The sequence below is a fragment of the Onychomys torridus genome, chromosome 9 (genome assembly GCF_903995425.1).
Source record: "Onychomys torridus chromosome 9, mOncTor1.1, whole genome shotgun sequence".
Classification (NCBI taxonomy): domain Eukaryota; kingdom Metazoa; phylum Chordata; class Mammalia; order Rodentia; family Cricetidae; genus Onychomys; species Onychomys torridus.
Window position 1 is genome coordinate 55931313 of NC_050451.1, and position 23100 is coordinate 55954412.

Below are 23100 nucleotides of genomic sequence, written 5' to 3' on the forward strand. Positions count from 1 at the left end.
ATGGGCCTTCATGCTAGTCACTTCAACCTCAAATACCAACCTCTCCCATGCTCCATCCACAATTTGTTTGGGGAGGTAACAAGAGACCACTGGGAATTTGGCCTATCAGTCTATCCTGACATTTGTCAGAGCTGTCACTGGGTCCTTACATCTTCAGGGCACTGGGTGGACTCCTTAGGGATCGGGCTTGTAGAGGTTGCTTCATCTTCAGGCCAAGACTGAGTCTGATGATGCTTGAATTTGGAGCCTTCTGGAGGCTTTTTTTCCTGGAAGAAACTATTCTTTTTGTTGCTGGAAGGCCCAGAAAAGACAACAAAGATCTAAATTAAAGAGAAAATCCTGGTGTTTGTCAATAGTCACAAGTGGGAGCCAACCCCACGAAGGCTTTCTCACCACTCAAAGCAGGGTCAGCTATCTTGAGGGTGTTCTCAAGATGAAGCAGTGGACCTGTCCATGTGTCTATCCAGCACAACTTCTCACCTTGGTACTAGAGATTGGTTTGCCAGATCCCTGAAGGATGAGGCCATCTGGAAAAATCCTAGGAGAAGAGCATATCTGCCTATTCCTTTTCCAATGAAGACATCCATACATTTAGTAGCCAGAATCCTTTAAGAGTGCTTTCAGGGAAAAAGGCTATTGTCATTTTTGAATCATGCATGAGCAATGAAAGCCAACTGCCTTTTAATTTATTGGGCTTTTAAAAAAGTTTTGATATCTAATCCAGATAAAAGGTGTCTTCCTAAAAGATCAATAGACAGCTATCTTTATGTACCTACATGACCTGTGAGGATATAGTAACCAGATGTTTGGCTCAGCTTAGAGAGTCGGCCTGCTTATGTGGCCATCGTGGCAGACACAGCACCATTGTTCTTGGCCTTTACAGAATGTGTGGTATCATCTTGTCTGTGCTGTGTGAGACATGGTTATGTTATGACAGAAGCTCTTTCTAATCTAGAAATTAAATGTTCTTGTTGAAGGGGTCAGAAACGAAGCTTCAGAGGGAGTCATTTTACATAGAGTATAATTCCTTGTAATTGTAGCTGTTACTAGTGTACATCTCTTCAATGTGCATCTCTGTATAGTTTCTTGAATCTTTCTATGAACTGACAAGGTTTGATATTAAAAATTTTTTAAAAGGATTAGGTCTTATAGGAGATACACTGAGCAGTCTCTTCCAGAAAGTCTGAGAGGCAGGACAGTGGCAGTGACCTTTCAAATATGTAGTCAAAATTCTAGAGTCTGGGGAAAATGTCCAATAGTTGTCCTTCCTGTAATTTTTCTGGTGCATCTGCCTCTACCTTTGAACACTAGCTTTGACCTCTGTTGTATGGTTAGTTTGAACTTCAGTTTCTATTCAAGATGGTTAGGACAAGTCTGGACTGTTGGAGAGTTCCTTTGTGTTCTTGAACAATGCTCAATTATCCCCGTGTCCCAGAGATTGGAAGGGAAGGACGGAGTTCTTGGATACCATGGCATATGCTTTGATCTTATTCAGACCCCTATCTAGACACTTCTAGAGTCATTTGAAATGCTGGGGGAAGCACATCTGAATGGTTTGGCTGAGTGCTTTGAAAAGTCAAGACCTTTCCCACTGTATGTGTGACCTTTTATGACATCCAGAGCACACTTGAAACACATTGGTCATACGAGTCATGAAGAGGTTTTCAATGTCAAGTGTGTTTTCCTTAGTGACTGTCTTTGACCTAATGTTTTCTTCTTGGGTATATTTGCTCTTCAAGAAGGGAGATTCCCTCCCTCCTCATTACCCTATTTATTTCTTCTTCTTCTTCTTCTTCTTCTTCTTCTTCTTCTTCTTCTTCTTCTTCTTCTTCTTCTTCTTCTTCTTCTTCCTCCTCCTCCTCCTCCTCCTCCTCCTCCTCCTCCTCCTCCTCCTCCTCTTCTCTCTTCTTCTTCTTCTTCTTCTTCTTCTTCTTCTGTTGTTGTTCTTTTCTCATTTAGACTGCCTTACAGGAAAATATGCTTTGCAGGTTTACTGAGATGTAATTTGCATATCATGCTACAGACCCTTGGAGATGCATACTTCCGTGTTTTTAAAGTATACTCAGGTGATGGCATAGCCATCGCCATGGTGTGGGGACAGAGAGCACCAGATGGCGCTAGTTGCCACAAAGATCCAGGTTCCAATTTTGTGTCCCCTGTCTGGTCCCTGATACTTTTCTCAAATTCTTGAGGCCTTTTCCCCCATTCATGAGATGGCTCTTCACTGGAAGGACTGTTCTAAGACTTAGATGATGCTCTGTGTACCAAGTACACAATATCGTATCTATTTCTCTATGGCCTCACTTTTCCAGGTTTCAGTCAACTCTGCCCTAAAATCATGACATGGGAAATTCTAGACATGAACAAAACTCATGGCTTTAAAATTTCATTACAGCACATTGTTATAGTTGTTGCATTTTATGAATTAGGAATTGCTAATTTCCTACTGTGCCAAATTTATAAATTAAACTGTGACATGTATATGAGGATCCAGAGAATGCACAGGGTTTGGTATTACTAGTGGTTTTAGGCATCTCTTGAGAGTTTTAGAATGTATTCTGTAGGATAAGGGGAGAACCAGCCTAGAGACACAACAATTAATCTCCTCTTCTGCTTTGGTGTACCCCAATCCTTTAGCCATTCATCATACAGAAGGGGGCAGGTTTAGAGAGGGCTCTGAGCTCTGATCTTCTCCAGTCACTCTCCCTTTCCTTAGGAAGACGGAAAGAGATCTTATGGGGCAGAGGGGTGCACCTTGCCCTATATGTGGACTTTATTGACTATTTTCCTTCTTTTCTTTTTTCCTCTGGTCATCAGTAGGTTCTTTGCCCCAAAGTAGTTCTTTCTGGAAGGCTCTTAACTTCTGCCTTTTATTTATTTTTCCCAATCATAGAACATTGATGTTGCAATGAACTCCAGATTAATACAGTTAAATGGTTCCTTTAATAGTTGGGGAGACTAAGGCTTTGAGAAGGGGAATAGTTTGGTCACATGGCCAAGGCTAGTTCATTTTCAGTGGGTATTTGTTAGAGTGAAGCAAAGCTTTGTGGGACATGATACTGCTTCAGGGACCCAGGAATCCGGCTGGAATGCCGGGGTCTGCAGTCCAGTTGTTGACTCAACATCCCCATCCCTCCTCATCCCAAAGCAAGGCTACCCGACTGTTGTTTGGTCTCACTCGTTAGGAATGCAGTCAGAAGACTGGCGAACTGCAGCACACTAAGTGGTTACAATATTCACATCATCACTCTTGTTTGGGAAAAGTGGAAATCACCCCCATTCTAAGGAGAATCGGCACATTTGATCTGAATCTTGGAATTCTTTGGGGTTTTCTGTTTCTGAATAGAGAGGGTTGACATTCTCCAGGCACCTCTGGTTTTGGAGGAATCAAGACCCAAGGGATTCTGAGAGAATTTGTTCCTTGCAACTTTCTCTGTGGCTAATATATGATATGGATAGTAAAGAGTTTTGTACCAAGCAGTTGGGAAAGGTGTGTGTGTGGCAGAAGACATCAGTAAAATATTGAGCTTTGAGATCTGACAATGTCTGTAAACTCTAGAATTTCTTCTAATTAACTTTTAAATTCACACTTAAAAACATCCACAGCAGTACTTATTACTAATGTTACCATCTATTCTAGCAGTTACATATTTAATAATGCAGCATCCCTCCATCTTCCCTCTCTCCCCCTACTCCTCTTCTCCACTGCTTCTTTCCCCTTTTGTGAGCCAAATGCTAAATCCTTGGTATGCAGGAGTCTGCTGCATAGGCTGCAAACTCAGCCCCAGGACAAGCAAGAGATTCAAAATTGGGGGTTTCCCATCCAAAGAACTGTTTAGGGTCCTAATTTAAAATGAATAAAGCCTTTCACCAGGCTGCATATTTCCCTAAATCAATTGGATTTTATGTAAACATTTATCTCTTTCACACTTTCCCACCTACCACACCGTGCTCGAAGTAATGGCTCGGTGAACATTAATGCTTTCACCAGATCCTTTTTTTTTTTGGAACAGGAGTGGGGGAGGAGAAGGGAAGTGCACGCAGGGCACACAGAATGCATTATCTGGAGGCCAGTTGTTGAAAAGCAAAACTTCAGAAAAAATCAAGGAGCAAATGAGAAGATGCACTCAAGCTGGCTTTGGCGTGGGGGAAAAGAGATAAATGGCCCGGGCAGGTGTGTGCTGGGTGGGGGCTCTCATTTGGAAAGAGGCTCCATCGAGCAAGCCAAGTTTGTAGTAGATCTTAGAGCAGTTTAAGGGTTTGCAAGTGGTCGTGCTGATGAGGGTGCAAATGCAGACCCATCTCTCCATCCAGAAGGAAGATGCTTCTTCTATCCAGCCCTGACTTAAACAAAAGCCTTTCTCCTTCTTAGCCCACCCAAGTTAGCACACACAGGCACTCCCTGCACTTTTGAAAGCTGTGGCAGATTGTAAGTGTGCTATACTGTGCACAGTGCTTGCACACTGTTTACTTTGCCCTTGGTCCTTTTGGAGAATTTTGATCAAGACTCCCACACCTCCATGGCCTGACCTCCCGCGTACCCCCCATATAAGATGGCCCCAGAGACAAACCCAAACCAGATGTTAAATAATGGAAAAATATTTAACTGTCATTTCCAAATTTGCACCCAACCTTATTCACAGATAGGGTTGGAGAGTGTGTTGCCAAATGTTTTTCAGCAAACAAATATTTAAGAGTCTCATGAACAAGACAGACCAATCCTTCCCCTCCATTTGTTACTGCTTACTGGCATCTTCTCGGTTTATTTTTTCGTGAAACATAGAGTTAATTAGAGTGCTTTCCAATTCTTTTGTGTGCTTGTTGTAAGAAAACAAAAACAAAAACATGCAGAAGGTCATGTCGAGATCATCTTACCAACCGGTGCTTTTAAAATAGAATTTTCCTAAGACTGGTTGATTTCTACTTATTTTTTGTTGGTAAATCCTGAGGAAAATGTATATCTTTTCCTTTAAAGTTCTAATTCAAGGCGTAGATGCGAGAGTTCTGAAGGGACCTTGGGACTGCGGTAAAATTTCGTTGTCATAGTAACAGAAAGGGAAATAGGCCTAGCTCACCTGGGACTTCAACACTGCAAAAGCTGGAATTTTTTTTTCTTTTCCTTCCTTCCTTTCTTTCTTTCTTCTTCTTCTTCTTCTTCTTTTTTTTAAGGAAACAGACTCTGCAAGTGAAATAAATGAAAAACTTATTGTATTTTGAAACAAAATTTTAAAATAAGAATGAGGCAAATTGTTGCAAAGGTTCTTTTTGTCATTTTTTTTCTTGGCTGGTGCAACTGTCAGATTCGAGATGCCCAGTTTTGAAAGGACACAGACCATTGAAGGAAATATGGGCTTTGAAAAAGAAAAATCATGTCTTACAAACAATAACTACGGATTGTGATTTGTGTTTCTCTGGACTGTCTCCAGAGGGACTGAGAGGTCATTCCTATTTGCTATTAATCATAAATGCTTGGGGTATCCTTGCCCAGTGGACTTGAGCTTTAGATAATTATATGCTATTTTATGATTTTTGCACATGTTGTTGTGGGAAACTCTGAGACCACCTTCGGATGTGAGCATGATGGTATTGGGTGGAAGGCCCAGACCTGAGGAGTCCTGAGTTCTGGGCTGTGTCCTGTCATTTTTTACCTGGGAGCAATACTTTCTGTACAGTAGAGGTCACTGCTGCATTCTGAGCCCTCTTTTGCAGACTGAAGGCTATACAGATTTCAGGCGGTGGGTGTGCAGACTGGAGCCCAGATTGTGAATCACTTAACAATCCCCCACCGTGATGGAGAGAGGGGCTCTGAGCTTGCCATTGAAAACATCCAAATTTGCAAATTGCAGAGGGTCAGCAGTGTTCCTCCCCCAGACACGGCTGCTTGAAATTCCCCAGACCTGAAACACAATCGCCTATTTTTTTTTTCTTCCTCAAATCAAATCTAATAGAACACAGATAGAGTCTCTGGTTAAAAAATGTTTACTGAAAAAAAAGTAACACATTGCTTTCTCTTCACAGATTCTTTTTAAAATTTTTCCTGAAGTGCAATCAGAATTGTTTGAAAACAGCAGGAAACCCAAGGGACATGAGAAGGTTCCAGGTAAGGGGCACCAGGATCACACCTATTAAATAAGTCACCCTGTCTCTCTCCCTTTCTCTCTCTCTCTCTCTCTCTCTCTCTCTCTCTCTCTCTCTCTCTCTCTCTCTCTCCCTCCCTTCCCTCTCTCCCTTTCGCTCTCTCCCTCTCTTTCTCCTCAAATCCATTCCTCACTGATGGTGCTAGCCATACAAAAGAAGCAGTGATGATAATCTCCCTCTACCATGATAAAGGCCTTTTTCATTTTGTAGTGTTTAGGTTTTCAGCCTCTACTGGCAAAGCCTCTTGGGAGAGGCACCAGCCTGGGATGGAGATTTGTTTTCCAGCCCTCAGGCTGCCCCTTACACTCACAGCTGCCCGCAGCAGGGGCCGTGTTCTTGATACTCAGCCACCTTGGGAGTTTTCAACGCTGCATCTTTGTGCGTTTTCTGTAAGCAACAGCCCGGGTCTACCTTTTTCACTGGTTAACTATTCGGTGGTCTCTTAGCTTGTTGGAAGGTTAGCAACCCAAGCAGCCATGGTCACTTTAAGACCGTAACATGACAACAAGACCCAGGGGACAGTGACCCAGCTGCCTGACAGTGAAATCTGCCACTGATTTCATCACCCCTGCCATGGATGGGCTGTGGAGATGGCTAATAAACAGAGTTAGAGCGAAGTGTTGGGTTGGAGTTGGGAGTAAGGACAGCTGCTGACTCCCTTCCTGATGATCTGAAGGACTTCATTTAACTCAACAAATGATTCTTCTGCCATCCATGCCTGACTTGAGTATGTGGAGCTCTGTTCCCCATAGAGAATGAAAAAAATGTATAAAACCATGGCATAGAAGCTCAAGGCTCAACAAGGTGAAAAACGGGGCTGGCTTCCCTCATGCCTCAAGTGAGGGAAGTTTCTAGAAGGTGAGGCAACTTGACCTCACTCCTAGAAAGATGTTAGAACTAGGAGGGTTGGTGACAGGCCTCCTAGGTCATGGGTGTCCAAGCTGCTGGGTTTGTGTTTTGCTGTGGTCTTGAAATGGGCAATCATTTTTTCTGTGCCAGACTCCAGGAGCTGTGTGTCTGTTCCTGCCTGTCTGCTGGAGAGTGTCTATGGCAAAGCCAAATGTCAACAGGGTGCTTGGGAACAGAGCTTCTGAAAGAACTAATAGGGGCCCCGGGGTGTAGCTCAGGGGTAAGGTGCTTGCCTGCCTTGGGGGTTGCTGAAAAGAGAAGATAGCAAGCAAGAGAGAAAGGAGGGGAGAGAGGAGAGAGAAAGGGAGAGAAAACAGAAGAGAGAAAGAATTAGTAGGCATGATGGGCACTCATGAGGCCAGTGCAAACTGCTTTGAAAACAATCTTGCATTTACTGTTTCCCAAACCACATCATCATGGCATCCAGTGATCTTGCTGTGGCCAACACATTTCTTTTGGGTTATAATTTAGGATTTAATGCTATCATCAAGCTCCCTTTGAAACGCTGCTCTCCACTTCCTCACTCAGATTCTTCTGCTGGTTCATAAGAAAACAAATAGAGTTAAATAGAAACAAATGCAGTCAGTCTTCTTGGGAATCTACAAGAAGGTCCCACACAACAGAAATTTATTGCACCCAGGGTTCCAAATATTACTACATTGTTATATATATTTTTTGCTAAAGAAAAGTGAATATTACCAGAATCTCAAATTGCCCCTAGGAGCAAAGCCTAAGGAAAGAGGCAGGCAGCTTGGCTTAGGGTATTTCACTCTACGGCACTTGGCATGGCTTTTAATTTGAAGAGGCTCTAAGAAATGTGATGTGTCCACTGGAATGCCCTGGCTTTTTACTCCCCCTCACCCCCCCCCCATTTAAAAAATATATTTGTGAGACAAACTCACACCAGCATCATTTGATTCTTCAGGTCTCTGATAAGTGAGGGTTAGGGTTACTTTGTCCTTTGCTTGGCTGGCTTCGAGTTAATATTGCTGATATCAGAGTCACCAGGAAGCCTCAGCCCATGTGAGCCTAGTTCAACTTCTTCATCGACAAGCAGTCTACAAAAAAGCTTATGAATTCCAGGATCTTGTTATTTCCAGGGCCAACCTAACATCCCTTGTCAATTTTGTTCCAGCTTTTGACTTTGAGGTGAAGTACATGTACCCTGCACATCTCTATCCTATGTACTTTCAGGTGTGCGTGCCCGCGGCCTTAACACATTGACAGTGTTGTGATTGTTGCCTGATTATCGGTGACTATCACAACTGACGCTAGAACATTCTTGTCACTTTGTAAATGCTTCCTAATTCCCATTTCTTCTCAGTTACCTGCAACCACGAATCTACTTTTTGCCTTTATGGGTCTGTCCTGGAAATTTCATTTAAATCAAGTCTCTGAATATTTCAGGCATCTTTCACATAGCAAAGTGTTTTCAAGGTTCACAAGGCAGCAATACCTCACTCTTTTTTATAGCTGAATACTATTCTACTGTCTGCATAGACAGTATTTTGCTTACCCATTATTTAGTTAACTGACATTTGTGTTTTTATGCCGTTAACGTTTCTGTGATATTGAGTTGTTTTGGGAACATATGCTTTCAGTTCTCTTGGGGACAGAGCTAGGAGTAGCATTTCTGGATCACAGGGTAACTCTATCTTTAACTTTTTGAGAAACTGCCAAATTCTTCTTCACAGTGGCTGCACCAGTTTGGATCCCTACCAGTCATGTGTGAAGACACCAGTTTCTCTAATTCCTCACGGTTTTATTTATTTTTTAAAAGATTTATTTTGTTCATAATTGTATGTGTGAATGTAAGTGCTGTGAACGCCAAGGCCAGAAGAGGTTGTTGGATCACCTGGAGCTGGAGTAACAGTTTGTGAGCCACCCAACGTGGGTGCTGGGAACTGAACCAGGTCCTCTGCAAGAGTAGCATGTGCTCTAAACTGTCAAGCCATCTCTCCAGACCTCAGTTTTATCTTTAAATGACTCCGCCCACAGCACTAGGATGGTAATTCATTGCTGTTTCAATCTGCCAGTCCCTCATGATGGAAGAAAGTGATGCAAACACCTTGACATGTACTTAGCACTCGCTTGTTTATCTCCTTTGGAAGATGCCCAGTTAAGTCCTTGCTCACTTTGAAACTGGGACTTTTTCTTTTTATTGTTGAGTTGCAAGAATTCATTATGTATCTGAGATACTGGGACCTCATTAGATGTGTGACTGGGCAATTTTAGAATCTACTCAGATTCCATGAAGAAAATAACGGTCAATAACGGCTCTTTTATGTGGGGGAGGTTTTTAATGAAGAAAGGCTTGCCTATGTGCTGTCACGAGAAATGTGATCAAATTTGCAACGTGACAGAAAGCTAGAGACAGTAGTAGGATGGTATTGGGAGAGTGATCTCCAGAGAAAGCACTGGACTGCGTGCATGATACAGAGTGACAAGGATGGTCGTCCTTTGCCTCATAGTAAAGTAACTTCTGCTAGTGATCAGATACATATTTGATTGAAGGATGCTTTTGTGTAGATTTGAACATAACACATGCATTTCTAACAAAACCATGAACTAGCTAAATACTTCTTCCTCTCTTGTCATTGGTAGATCCTAGATTCTTTTCTCCCCTTCCTCTGAAAACCAATGCGTAAGACGAGATCATTACATGAAACGTATTTCTGTGACTGACCCCATCTCTTCTTCAGTTCTGTTTAAATCCTAAGTACCGTAGGATATGTAATTAATTGATGACAATTATCTATGGAAATATATGGGTCTTAACCCTTTCTTGTCTCCAATCCCTTTGGGAATCTGGTAAAGGCTGTAGCCTTTGTGCAAACATGAAACTACATTTACATAAAGTTCTTGATAATTCAGAGATTCCCCAGTACAGGTCCCAGGTTTCCACAGGCTCCTGATCTAAAGAAATGGAATTCATCTAGTACCACACAGCATCTTCAGTGTAAATTAGCCCCTGATTACAGCACTCTGTCTGCACAAGGCCTGCCCCAATCTCCTAGACATTCTCTTGGCTGTAAATGCCATCTGTTTCCAGGTGACTTCTGACTCCACATCCCTAGACTTCATCCTCTTTGGGTCTATAGATAAAGTTTTAACTGTCCTGGGCTTCTTCTCTTCAATGACTAATAAGTGTATGTTCAAGCAGGGCTCAGCATATACCCCTGGTTCATTTCCTCCTCTTTCATTGGTAAAATGTCGCTCCTCCTCCTGACTGGCAAACCCATCTCTCTGTCCTGTGATGGGTCCCTCCTCTTTTTCCTAGGCCAATCCTCTCTCAGCTCTAATGACAAGTGATCTCTTAAAACATTGCATGGATATCCACTAACTCCCAACACAAAACTCAGATCTGAAGGGATGAAAAGAGACCCCTCCTCAGTATCTTCACTTCAGACAAATCTTCCACTTCTGCCCCCACAGGAAGTTCCTGCCTGTTGTCCACTGTTCATATATAACCCACTGCTTTCACGTCCATCTTGGCATCTTCTCACATGCTCTCTTCTCTGTCTAAGAACCCTTCACTGCCTTCTAACTATTGATTCCTCAGGACCACATGTGCATGTCTTGGGACATTTTTTTTTTTTTTTTTTGACTCTCCAGGGTTATGAGTTCCTTGGCCAAAGCACCATTCTCCACAGCCTCTGACCATTGCCATATTCTCTGAAAAAGACTAATCTCTGTCTTTCCAACATATGATGCTTGAATGTAGTTTATATGCTTTGGTTATTTCCTACCTTTCACCTGCACATATCAGGCACTCTCTAGGGGCTCAACACGCTGTTATTCACTGCATTTTTAAGAGAGAAAAAAGGGTGGAGAAGAGAAAACTTAGTGTTTCCAGGGACCTCTGAAGAAAGGCGGAACACCGGTGTCCAATGTTAGCTAGGCCAGAATGAGCCCGGTTCCCTGTTTCTCTGCCATATGAATAGAGAATAGGCAGGTATTAAATTCAGAGGAATGTCAAGTCAGGGGAAGGAAGTCAGACACATTGCTGTTTCCCACATGCACATTCCAAAGCACAGTTGAAAGTTGACAACAATTTGGGGCTGATTGCTGCCAAGTCTCCATCCCCGATAGTCAGGCTGTGTCTGTTCCAGGTCATAGTGAAAACCTACATGCTGTCATTCAGTCAGTTATTCACCCACCAATACCACAGAGAACATTTTATGTTTTCCTAACCAGTCCCAGGCAGGTGTTGGAGACCTAGCCTAGGCAACCCAAATACAAGCCATCCTCACCTTCAGTAGGATACAGGAAGTAGGATGCATGGGTGGCTTCCAGAGCCCAGGTCTACTTCTCTGTGGTCTTGTGGGGAAGGGGGCTTGCACGGTGTAGTTGTCTTAGTGGTGTCTGTTGGAGCTCAGCTGTGTGGTCAGTGAGTATACCAACAGTAAGTGGGGGCATTCTTCCCAACAGTTTACAGAGCTTACCAATAATAACAGCAGATCTGTCACCCAAGACTGAGCACCCATTTCTATAGCGGGCTGCAGTATCTTCTATCCTGGGGGCAATGCCAGCTTTTCTTTTAAGCTATTCTGGTATTAGTCTCTTTGATATGTGTCCTACCTCCAACTCAAAATGTAGAGTGGGCTCACAGTAGGGTAAATATTTAGATAAAGAGAGGGACTCCAGATGTCTTCAAATTATCCCCCAATTCGGTCCCTTTAAGTTCCACCAAATGATTTGTTTTTAGTTCCAATGGACTCTTAATGAGAAAATGAATAACAATAACAAAAATCAAAATTTTACCCAGTGTGTGTATGTGTGTGTGTGTGTGTGTGTCTGTGTGTGTGTGTGTGTGTGTGTGTGTGTGTGTGTGTTTCTGAACCTTATAAGCTCAGCAAATACTCTGGGTCATGTCCATTTTAATTTGTATCTTTATGCGGGGCAGAGAACCATCCAGAAGTCATATCCTCCCTGACCTTAAGAGATAAGATGTAGGCAGGCAGTGGTGACTCAGGCCTTTAATCGCAGCATTCAGGAGGCAGAGGCAGGAGGGTCTTTGTGGGTTTGAGACTAGCCTGTTAGTTAGTTAGCTCTAGGATGATCAAAGCTCCACAAAGAAACCTTATCTCAAAAACAAACAAACAAACAAAAACAAACAAACAAAGAAAACGGGGAAAAAAGAGAGACAATGTAACTAGCTACAGAAGGACACATGAGTTTCTAGTATAAGAAAAGTTATTTACAGGCTTGGGGGGGAAAGATGTAGGAGCTGAATTGGTTCTTGGATTGCATCTATTCATACAGAATAAGGTCGAGATCTTGAGGATATTTACAGGGGCTTTGGGGGAGGAGTCGATGCTTTGGAAGAGCTTGCCTATGGCAGGCCTGGCAGACTTTGAAGTAAGAAATATATGGTGCCAGGGAGAACAAAACCTCAGACATACAGACTTGCCAGTGTAAGGACTGACTGACAGCCGTGGAGTAGCTGGATAATGTGATGGTTCTCCTGTTTATACTGCAACGGGCCTCAACCACAGAAGAGTGATGGAGAAATTAGCTTCTCTGACAAAAACACCTCGTCTACGCAGCTGGGTGTTCACCATTAGTCTGTTTGACTGAATGAAGCAGGAGCAGAGGCCACGGCTACTCATGTCTTGGAGCAGGGCCAACAGCCCCTTATGATTTTTTTTTAAACCCCTAGCTCTTATATAAAACTTTTTAATGGCACTACCATCTATTTTCCTTAAATAAAAAATGTTGAATATTTCTCTCACACCCGTTGAAGAGGGAAAAGAGAGTTTAAATTAACTCCAAATGGTACGAATGTAATACAGCCCCAGCTGCCTGCAGGTTTGTTCAGTGAAAACCCCTTGGTCTGAGCGCTGCTCCAGCTGCTGGGTGATCTCACAGCCCATCCCACTGGAAAGTCACTGTGCTACCACGCCGCAGTTCTAAACACATAATGAAAACCACTTGACTTGGGGCCCCTCTGATCAGCAGCTGAGCCCATGATCTGGTCATAAAGCAAGCCAGGTAGTCCCTGGGACAGCAGGGATCTCTCTGGAGCTGGGGAAAACCTCTGAGGGGCCGAGGGGCTTTCCCGCTTTTGTTGGGAAGTACCATGAGTTCCTTCCTTCAAGTTGTGTTCTGCTGGGGCAGCCTTTGTTTCCCACCTCTTGACATTCAGTATCTCAAGTGAGGTCGGGAATCCAGGCAATGCCAATTCTGACTAACTCACACTTCTGAGCATTTTGAGTTCTTTGGGGGTGGGGGGAGGAGAAAGGGGACAGATGTCCAAATTGGTAGGCGCATAAATAACTTTTAGGAATGGATATGCCAGACTTCAAACAGGTGAAAGCAAATTCTGAATGCTCACCTGTCTTAGAGGATGAAAACATAGGCACTAAGGCCTTTCTAGTACAGACTCAGAAGTTTCCGGAGTGCAGACCAGAGCTTTCTTGGTTCTGCAGCAGGAGTGCATGGCTTTTAAAACTGCATAGGAGAAGACCGTGTGCTTCTGATGTTTGATGGACAGCAGGTGACTCATGAAGTCCATTGGGAGAAAGTGAGGTGGGAGGGGATTGTGGAGACAAACAAAGAACTGCATCAAATGCTATTATACGGCTCCCCCGGGTCTCCCAAAAACGTTTGCTAGTAAAATACTGCCCTTGACTACAACATCCTTCTTGGCGTTCAGGTTCGATGGGGAAACGCAGTGGGATTGATGGAGGAGAGTGAGATAGGGTGGCACCGCAAGTGTCTGTGGCCTTGAGAAGAAGGCAGTTGAGAGTTGTGAAGCGGATGAATGGACTACAGGCTCTCTAGGGACGTCATGAATAGCTGGCTAAAAAAAACTTCTGCCTCTTTATTTCTCTACATATCCAACCAGATTTTTTTTTTTTTAAAGAAAACGTGACCTAAAACATTTCTAGTAAGCTTAAAAAAATAAGTAAAATATTTGATGATGTAAAAATAAAGACAAGTTCTATTCTGAAGCCATGCTTGCCAAAACACAGCGGCAAAAGACTGGTGTGCACAGGACTTTGCTTAGGTTGACTCCTGGCTTTTGTTTTGTTTTGCTTTGAAGTCAGAATAGTGCTGAGGAGATAGCTCAGCTAGTCAAGAAATTGTCTTGCAAGTATGAGGACCTGTATCCTATTCCAAGAGTTCAATAAAAAGCCGGGCACCACTGCTAACCCCATCAGCGGTGATGTGGGAGGCAGAGGCAAGCAGGTCCCCGGAAGCTCACTGCTCGTTAACTAGCTTACTTGGTGAAGTTCCAGACCATTGAGACTCTGTCTCAAAAAGCACCCGGGGTTGTCCTCTGACACCACATGAACTCACTGCCCCCCAAATCCTGCATGGGTGCATGCACACATATGTACACAAGCTGATCATATCAGTCACTTAAACTTGTATAACTCCTTGCTTCACAAGGACTGTCACTGGGATTGTCTTTTATTTATTCTGCTCCATCCTCCATGTAGGCTGCTTGAAGCATTTAGTGCCTGGGAAGCTCAATGCAAGCTCGATGGCCGCATACATATGGTGTACACACACATATATGTAGGTAAATACATATCCATAAAGTAAAACTCTCAATGGCTAGTTGAAACACAGTACTGTTTGGTCTTTTATGAAGTATCTTGTCATTGATGCTGTAGCTCTTGGCGTGAACAATCCCAGAATCCTTCTTGTCTGTCTCTATGGCAACCAGTTTTGTGTTCTCGTGTTTGGAGCTTGATACTTCACGGACCAGAAACTTTACCTATAGAGAATGGAAAATAAAGTCTCTTTCTTAGAGTCATGGGAATACTTAAATACTTATTTTTTTATGAAAAAAAAATCTACGCTCGTGGGATAGGCATTTAAAGGTAATTTGGGGGACCCCGGAGCGCAGCCAACAAAGAAGAATCTAGGCTTTAACTCTGCTTTGAAAACATGTGTGCCAAGAATAAGATGGTAGGGTGAAACAAATTGTGATAGCCAAATAGTTTGTTGTTGGGCTGGGCAGCGTTAATGTGGGCTCAGGCAGAATTGTCTCGTTGGACTCTCCTCCTCAGTGATGGGAATTAGCCGGCATATTAAAAACACAGCGCGTATTTTCTCTCTCAGCGTGGACTCCCGGTTAGGTTGTCTCCCATGGCCAGGAGTCTGCCCCGATTCTTTCTCATTTTAACGGCCTCCATGTCTCTTTTCTCCTTCCACAGGTGGAATATAAAATCCCCACATACAGTTGTGCTTTGGGAAAGCTGAAATAACACATAGAGCAACCGAACAGTAATAAGGGAAAAGCACATCATGAATCTAATTCCATTTCCAGATGTAAAATGTCATAAAGGTCCCCCCCCCCCCATACTTGGCAGAACAACGGGAATTTTTGAGACCATTTTATTCCACTGCATGTACGCATGTTCCTAGCTATGGGTACCAGAGAGGCCTCAGCAGTGAGCGAGCTATAAATGCCTCCCGTGACTGCTTTGCTGAGGCCCCACATTGAGCTGAGAGGTGTATGACCCTCCCAGAAATGGCAGGAGCCCATGCCTGGCTAGTAGTAGAATCTGGCGTGATTTCAGAAGCAAGCGCTTTAAAGATGGGGGCGGGGGCGGGGACGGAGGTGGGGCAGGCTTCTAACCGGAGTCATTACTCTCTCCCCGCTACAAACAATGCGATTGTTGTCTGTTTCAAAGAGCAAATCACATAGTCTTCCCACCCATTTTTCTTCTTGACTCCTCTCTATCATCCTCACATAGGCTCCGTCGGAGGAGCACCTGGGCACGAGGTGAGAAAGGGAGACAGGAAAGGACTAGGCCATTCCTCCAACTTAGTGTTAACCAACAAAATCACACGTTGGGACTTTGAGAAGGAGAAATAGTCAGTAACAAAAGTGTGGGTATGAGGTGTAAAAATCACCCAAGGGTAGGGATGTCTGTTGAGACATCTACTTGCTACATGTTTAATTTTGATACCAAAGAACCCACTCTGCTATTGGAAAATTAACTGTGCAGGCAGATTAATGGGTGTGCTCCTCTAAGGGTCCCTCTAGAGTGGCCTTTTATGAGCTGGAAAGAACTCAGCTCTTGCTTGGTATAAGTTACTAGGGTGAACGCCAGGCGGTGGTGGCACACGCCTTTCATCCCAGTACTCAGGAGGTAGAGCCAGGCGATCTCTGTGAGTTCAAGGTCAGCCTGGTCTACAGAGTGAGATCTAGGACAGGCACCAAAACTACACAGAGAAAACCTGTCTCAGAAAAAAAAATTACTAGGGTGAGAAACATGGAGGTATCTTAAGGGTTATAAAAAGAAAAAACAGAATTTGAAAAAGGCAATCGGTTTTCATGTGTACTTACTTTGTGAGAAGCTGCTCATATACTTATAGGTTCTATTCTTATAGATGTCCTTGTGCTCTTTAAAGGATCACACCAGTATTTTACTGTGTCTCTCTCTGCTAACACTGCTATATCATGAAGTGACTTAAAATAGAGCCACGTAGAGGCAGAGGCAAGCAAATAGCTGTGGATTTGAGGCAAGTCTGGTGGACACAGTGAGTTCCAAGCAAGCCAGGGCTACTTAGTGAGACCTTGTCTTAGGGGAAAAAAAGTGGGCTGGAGAGATGGCTCAGTAGTTAAGAGCACTGGCTGCTTTGTAGAGGACCAGCATTCAGTTCCTAGCACCCACATGGCAGGTCACAACCATCTGTAACTCCAGTCTGAAGGGACATGACACCCTCTGTGGACACCTAACATGCATGTAGGGCATACACGTACATGCAGACAACACATGAACATAAAACAAATAAATATTTTTGTTTTTAAGTGAGAAAGAATGAGACCCAATAATCACATGTCTGCTAGATTTATGCTTCCTGAGCTGGCTCACCAAAAATTAAAGATGACAATCAAAATAAAAATCAGGAATAGCAGAAGGGAAAGTCCACTTCTCCTTCTACCGTGAGTGACTTGACTTCAGTGAATCTCACATGCCCTTTCCTTTGGCTCGAGTGTATCTTGAGATGACTGAATTGCTTACTGTTTGTGTGTTGAATTATGCCTGGGCTGAGGAGGGCCGCCATCTACAAGGACCTGTGCTGGTCTGAGTGCTTTGAGCTGAAATACAGACACATCAACAGTGATAAATAAATGGAACTTGTCACCAGTATGAGCTGCAAACACTGGGGTCCATCCCTCACAAATTATGGACATCTGTATTCCTAATTGGCATTCTTTTGGGCTGTGCCAGCCGAATGGCAGTGCCAGGAGAGCAATAGCCTCAGAAAAGATGAGATGTCACGTTTAGGTGACAAGAGATGTGGATGAGGCATAGGAGTGCTATTGTAAGGAATCTTGGTCCATATGGTTGTTATATCACTGGTGATTTGGGGTTGGAGGGACCTCCACATGGCATGTTTCATCTAGACTGAAAGTGCTGTTTTCAAAGCAGATGGGTTTATGATCTTTGAATAACAAGTGACTGGATGGTTGCAGGACCAGAAGAGTCAATGGTAAAGATGCATACAAATAGTTAACAAGGTAATGGTAAGAAATGTTGACCTTGATTTGTTTAGCTAAGATGTAAAGATTTTTGAAGGTCAAAGGTGTCCTTGTGTAGTGTTTTGGAGTCTAGCTGTGTCTGACCCTCTAACATTAAGCTGCTGTGGCCTGCAGTTTTGAAGAGTGAAGCAAACCGGGGGAAAGCAAGGAGGGGGAGAGAACAGGAAATGGAGTGAGGTGTTTCAGGAAGTTGTCAGGGGTTGACTGATTGATTCCAGATGGAAAGGGTCAGCCTTCATGACCCAGGAAATACTCACTAGGGGAAAGAAGTTGGCTTGTGGAAGGGGAAGGCCTGGGAGTGAGATGATGTTGGAATGCACATTCTACTTCCTTTAGTCTTAAAACATGTAGAAATCCTTACTCCTTGGAATGGAATAATATCAGTGTTGTCATCATCCATCAGAGAACAGAGAAGGAAGTTAAACCTGAAGCCTTGACTGAACCAAATGGGTCTTCCCATCCATCATATACTTTATTCTTCAAGAAGTAAAGAGAATATGTGTAAAAGCCAATGTTTAAGCACAGGTTTCCATAGATAGGCTCGACAACTCAGGTCTGATTTCGTGTGGTGGAATTTGTGAATCAAACCCACTAATTTTTTCAAATTTAGCTTAATTGGCAAGCTTCCCTAGGTACCTCATAGCCTAAGATATTTTAATATGAAAAATAGAACTTCACACACACACACACACACACACACACACACACTCATGCATACGTGTGTCCATGCACACACATACATTTGGACATAATTTAAAATCTTGTAATAAATTTTGCAGACACTGAAATAATTCAGGTTAATTCCCTTGCTGTCACGAGAGGCCAGCACTAGCCAGCAAAAGATTAAAATTTATTTCCATTGTTAATAGAAAATAATGAAGTGCATGTGAGCCACCAGGGTATATCATTTGGGAAATGTTCACTTGGAACTTGAGTCTCACTCCACCCAAAAATGACTATGATGAAATCTTCTGGCCGGGAACAACTCTACATTTTGTGGCAGGGATGCACAAGGAATGTGGACGGACAGTGTGACAAGCTTGTGGAATGAATCAAGCACTTCCTGAGTGGCTGGCCCTCACAGCTACGTCATCCTTTGATGGGGTTGGGGTTCCCCTTGTTGTTTGCAGGCTGGCTTGTTCAGGAGTAATGCCTGAAGCTCTCTCTTTCATTTTTGTTTTGTGTTTGAAGATATATTTTGTGCACACGGTAGCCTGATGTCTCTCCCCCCGCCCCACAACCCATCCTATTATGTTCAGAGGTAGCATGTACATAGGCAATGTTCTTTAACCCCTACAATCCCTAATCCTGTGGCAGTGAAGTCTGTTTCTTTCTTTGACTAGGGCATGGTCTTGAAATCATTCACTGAAATCCCTCTGAAAAGCACTCACGCCTGGTGCACTTGGCCAAGAGTGGTGGATGTCTGTTTTGCGGTAGCCACCACTGGATATGAACTATCTAGAAGGACTTTTCTCAGACGTTCACATGTTCACACAGACACAATTGAAAACAGACCTAAGGCTGGACAGGCTGCATCCCTGAATTGTGAGCAATTATATGGGCGATAATTTTCTGAATGACAACCAAGCTTCCTTTAAGTTTGTTTTCTGAGTCCCCAGGGCCTGTCATGACTTCTGATGTGTAGTTGGAGCTCAGTGATTATCTGTGGAGTTGAATGATTGAAACTCATTGACATCCATGTAAAATTTTCATATAGAATATATCAAGCCCACAGAGTGTGGCTACATGAAGTGATTTGTGGAGCCATGGGTCCTGGGGATTCTTTGAAACCTATTAAATTATAACAAAATGTTAAAAGCTATCCAGTTGGCTGATAGCTCAGTCAGTAAAATGCTTGGCACAGAGGCACAAGGACCTGAGTTTGAAGCCCCATTTTAAAGAAGCTACCTGTAATGGCATGTGCTTATCATCCCAGAAATGGGAAGGTGGTAACAAGGAAGGTCCCTAGGGCTGCTGTTGAGCTAGCCTCGTCTAATTGTTGAGTTCTAGACCAGGGAAAGATGGAGAAAAGACAAGGTGGCTATCACTTGAGAAACGCCACCCAAGGTTGACCTCTGGCCAACATACACATTCACATAGAAAGGAGCACACATGTGTATGTGCACACACACATGCACATGCACATAGACACATGCACATGCACACGCACACATCCCTGAAATTCTCTTCAGGGGAAAAGAAAACAAAGCGAGAGATGATTATTGCTTGGAATTATACCTGACTGGGAAGTGATATGAAATCATTTTCTGAAGGGATAAAATATTCTATCTCATGAGAAGAGAATGGATTATGCAGGTAAGTTTTACCTTGACGCCCTCACACCTTGAATGTCATAGTTTTTCCTGATAAAGGGAATGGGGAGGTGACCATGGTATAGACAAGAGCAGCAACATTTGAACAGGTTTGAAGTTGAATGATGGGGTCCTAAATTTTATTTTGCTGGTCTGTCGTTCTATTTTCTTGAAATTATTTCATAATAAAAAATGTTTTTAAGTAGCAGTGAATTATTTCACATTAAGATATAAGCAAGGTCAGGTTCCTCTGACCTCCTCTGTCATTTAATAAGTCGGGAAGGTGTGGCAGAGCAGTTACCAGTGGCTATCCAGAGTTTGCACTGGGGCCATAGGCAGGAAGAGTCATTCAGAAGCACAGCTCATTAGATTCCTCAGTGCCCATTCTGGAAAGATCTTTACATATTCATGAGCATGTATATAACAAGTCTCTTTCTCCAAAGAGCCGCAGAAAAGCTGCTGTGCACAGCCACATGAGTTGAGAAGCAGTGTTCCATCCGGTCAAGTCCAAGGGTGATAGGTGTGGCCAGGCATGTTCTCTTCCACCTCTCTTTGCTCAGCTCTGCCTTCGAACTTCTTTCACAGTCTAACCAGCAGGAGATTATATATATATATATATTAGCATTAAATTCCATGGCATTTGTGCCTGGCTTGCGATGTGTATTAGCTGCCATTCTGCAGTCCTCTGAGAGCAGTGGTATGGCTAGGTCTTCCAGTTGCTGTGATTATTAGTGCTAATACCCCGATTTCTAGAACCTTCTCCAGAGTTAAGACCATGGTAGAATTGCAATGGATAAAGCCATCCATCTTAGTAACTGGGCAGTGGAGGCAGGGGGGAGGTGAACGGGACACGAGTCATTGTAATTTGGCCTGTATGTCACATTGTGCCAAATGCCTTACATGCACCAACTCATTTGACCTCATTCGGGCCTGCAAGGCAGACAGTGTTATTTGTGTTTCCTAGATAGGGAAAAAACTGAGATTTTGAAAAGGCTCAGTCATCTGTCCATGGGTTTATTTTAGGAGAAGTGGCCCAGGATTTTGATTCAGTCTTCACTCCAAGTTCTTGCTCTTCATCACTCCACACCCACCCCTGCCCTTTTCTCCAGTCAGATGCTAAACATCCGGTATCTCCCACGCTGCACTTGGGGAACCTTATCTTCTCAGAGAATTTTATTTTTTTAGCTGAGGATCGAACCCAGGGCCTTGCACTTGCTAGGCAAGCACTCTATCACTGAGCTAAATTCTCAACCCATTCTCGCAGAATCTTTACCACTGTCCACTCATGCACAGGGACACTGGAGACAACTGATCAGCCAGTGTTCCAATGACCACATCTGAGGCGCAGGATCCTTATTTCCAAGCTTGGAGTAGTGAGCTTCCTTGATGGAGGTGCTGGCTTAGCTCTTACATTGCACTGTCTGCACCTGTGACGGCGGCTGGAGGACAGTCCCGCTGGTGATGAGGTTTCTGGAACCAGCAGGCAGAAAGCTAATTTCCCTTGTCATGACACAGACGAGTTTGAACTCAAAGACATGAAAATGAAAACCCGTGAGCCAACGACTGCCTCTTGTTCCAATTCTGTACTGTCTCCCCCTCGCCTTGGCCACTGCATTCCACAAGGGTTCCCGGTACGTTGACAGCCTGGTGTGAGGCTGACCAAGCTCTTCTTTTTTTGCTTTAAATGCAGGTTGTGTTGTCAACAACAGTAAATGTGGATGGACATGTGCTTGCTGTTTCTGACAACATGTTTGTACATAACAACTCTAAGCACGGAAGGAGAGCAAGAAGGCTTGACCCATCAGAAGGTAGGGCTGGGAGCCAATGCAGATACAGTGACTCGGACCTAGTTTGTATCGGACCCAGTTTGTATTGTATTGTTTGTTTATAGACAAAGCCTCTAGCCCAGGCTGGTCTAGAACTCACTATCTAGCTGAGAAATGACCTTGAACTCCTGATCCTTCTACCTCTACCTCCCTAGTGCTGGGATCACAGGCGTATACCATCACATTCAGTATGTGCGTGCCTGGGGATCGAACATGGGGCTTCTTGTATGCTAAGCAAGCACTCTACCACCTGAGCCACATCCTAGCCCCCTGTGCTGCTGTAAACACTGACTGCAGTCTGCCCCATCAGCTGGCTGCAGTCCTCCCCACTCATCTCCCAGCCAGCACTCAGGTTCCTGCACCTCTCTGTCTCTTCTATTCCAATCTGTGTTTTTCTTTCAGCGAGGCTGGTATTTCAGGCAATCGCAGGCCTGTGACATCTTAGTTAAACAGGAACAGTCCAGTGCCAGACGTGTATGGATAAGTGTCAGATGTGCCCTTAAACAGATTGTGGGCAAAACAAAACAACGTGCGGAGTGAAACTGACACTAATTGATTTTTGTTTGCTTGGACAAGAAGAAATCATGGGCTGCTCTGGGTAGTTTTCCAAGTGCATTAAACTAATTAGAAATACTGGTAACTGTTCAATTTCAAGTTGTCCAAAAAATTAAAGTATGTCCATGGACAACCTGACAAACCTGAGTGAATTCCATCTCATTTGCTCCCCCCCCTTTTTTTTTTGCCTCCCCACACACTTACTGGTGTCAGAAGACCTCATAATATAGACAAGAGTCAAATCCAGCTATGATTTTAATGTTGATGCTTTCCTATATGTTGCCCGCCAGCCCTCTTCCCAACGCAGCCCTTAAAACGTATCTTATATCATTTTAAATAGGAATTAATGAACTGAAAGAAAATGATTGAATCGGTAAAGAATTTGGAGTGGTGTTAATTCTCCCACAGTGGGCACTGAAGGGGAAGAAGAAAATCCCAGAGTTCAGAGCTCTGAGCCCTTCGAGTTGCTTTTGACTGATTGGATGTGATTGACTGGCCGTTCAAAGGGGGGCTCATGTTTTTGGAGTCCTGCCAAAGTTCTCCTCCACCTTTGACCCTGTCAACTTTGGAAATGGAGTGATGGATTGACTTTAGTTATGGCCAGAACACCGTATTGGGTTCCTGTCGGGATGCAAAGTCCAGGGGCCTTGAACATATGCAGGAAGGGAGGAAACTCCATTCCACAGAGTTGAGAGAGTAAGTAGAGATTGTCTTTAGGTGGGGTTGAGCAAACCCTTCAACTGCGATAGATCCTGTTTCCTCCTTCTCTCCCCAGCCTGTTAACAAGCCTTGTAAATCTTAACATCGTAGGGCAGAGGAGGTGGGGAGAGAAAAGGGCTTTACACTTTTC

General features: G+C 43.6%; 1 protein-coding gene across 1 annotated transcript in view; it reads left to right on the forward strand.

The window, feature by feature from the left end:
• The window catches only part of Ebf2 (EBF transcription factor 2), a 197322-nt gene that overhangs the window by 134296 nt on the left and 39926 nt on the right, over positions 1-23100 (forward strand). Inside the window, exons 7-8 of the mRNA XM_036199283.1 lie at positions 6019-6100; positions 21560-21677. Coding sequence (XP_036055176.1) covers positions 6019-6100; positions 21560-21677 — 200 coding nt within the window. The remainder of the gene's footprint in view (positions 1-6018; positions 6101-21559; positions 21678-23100) is intronic.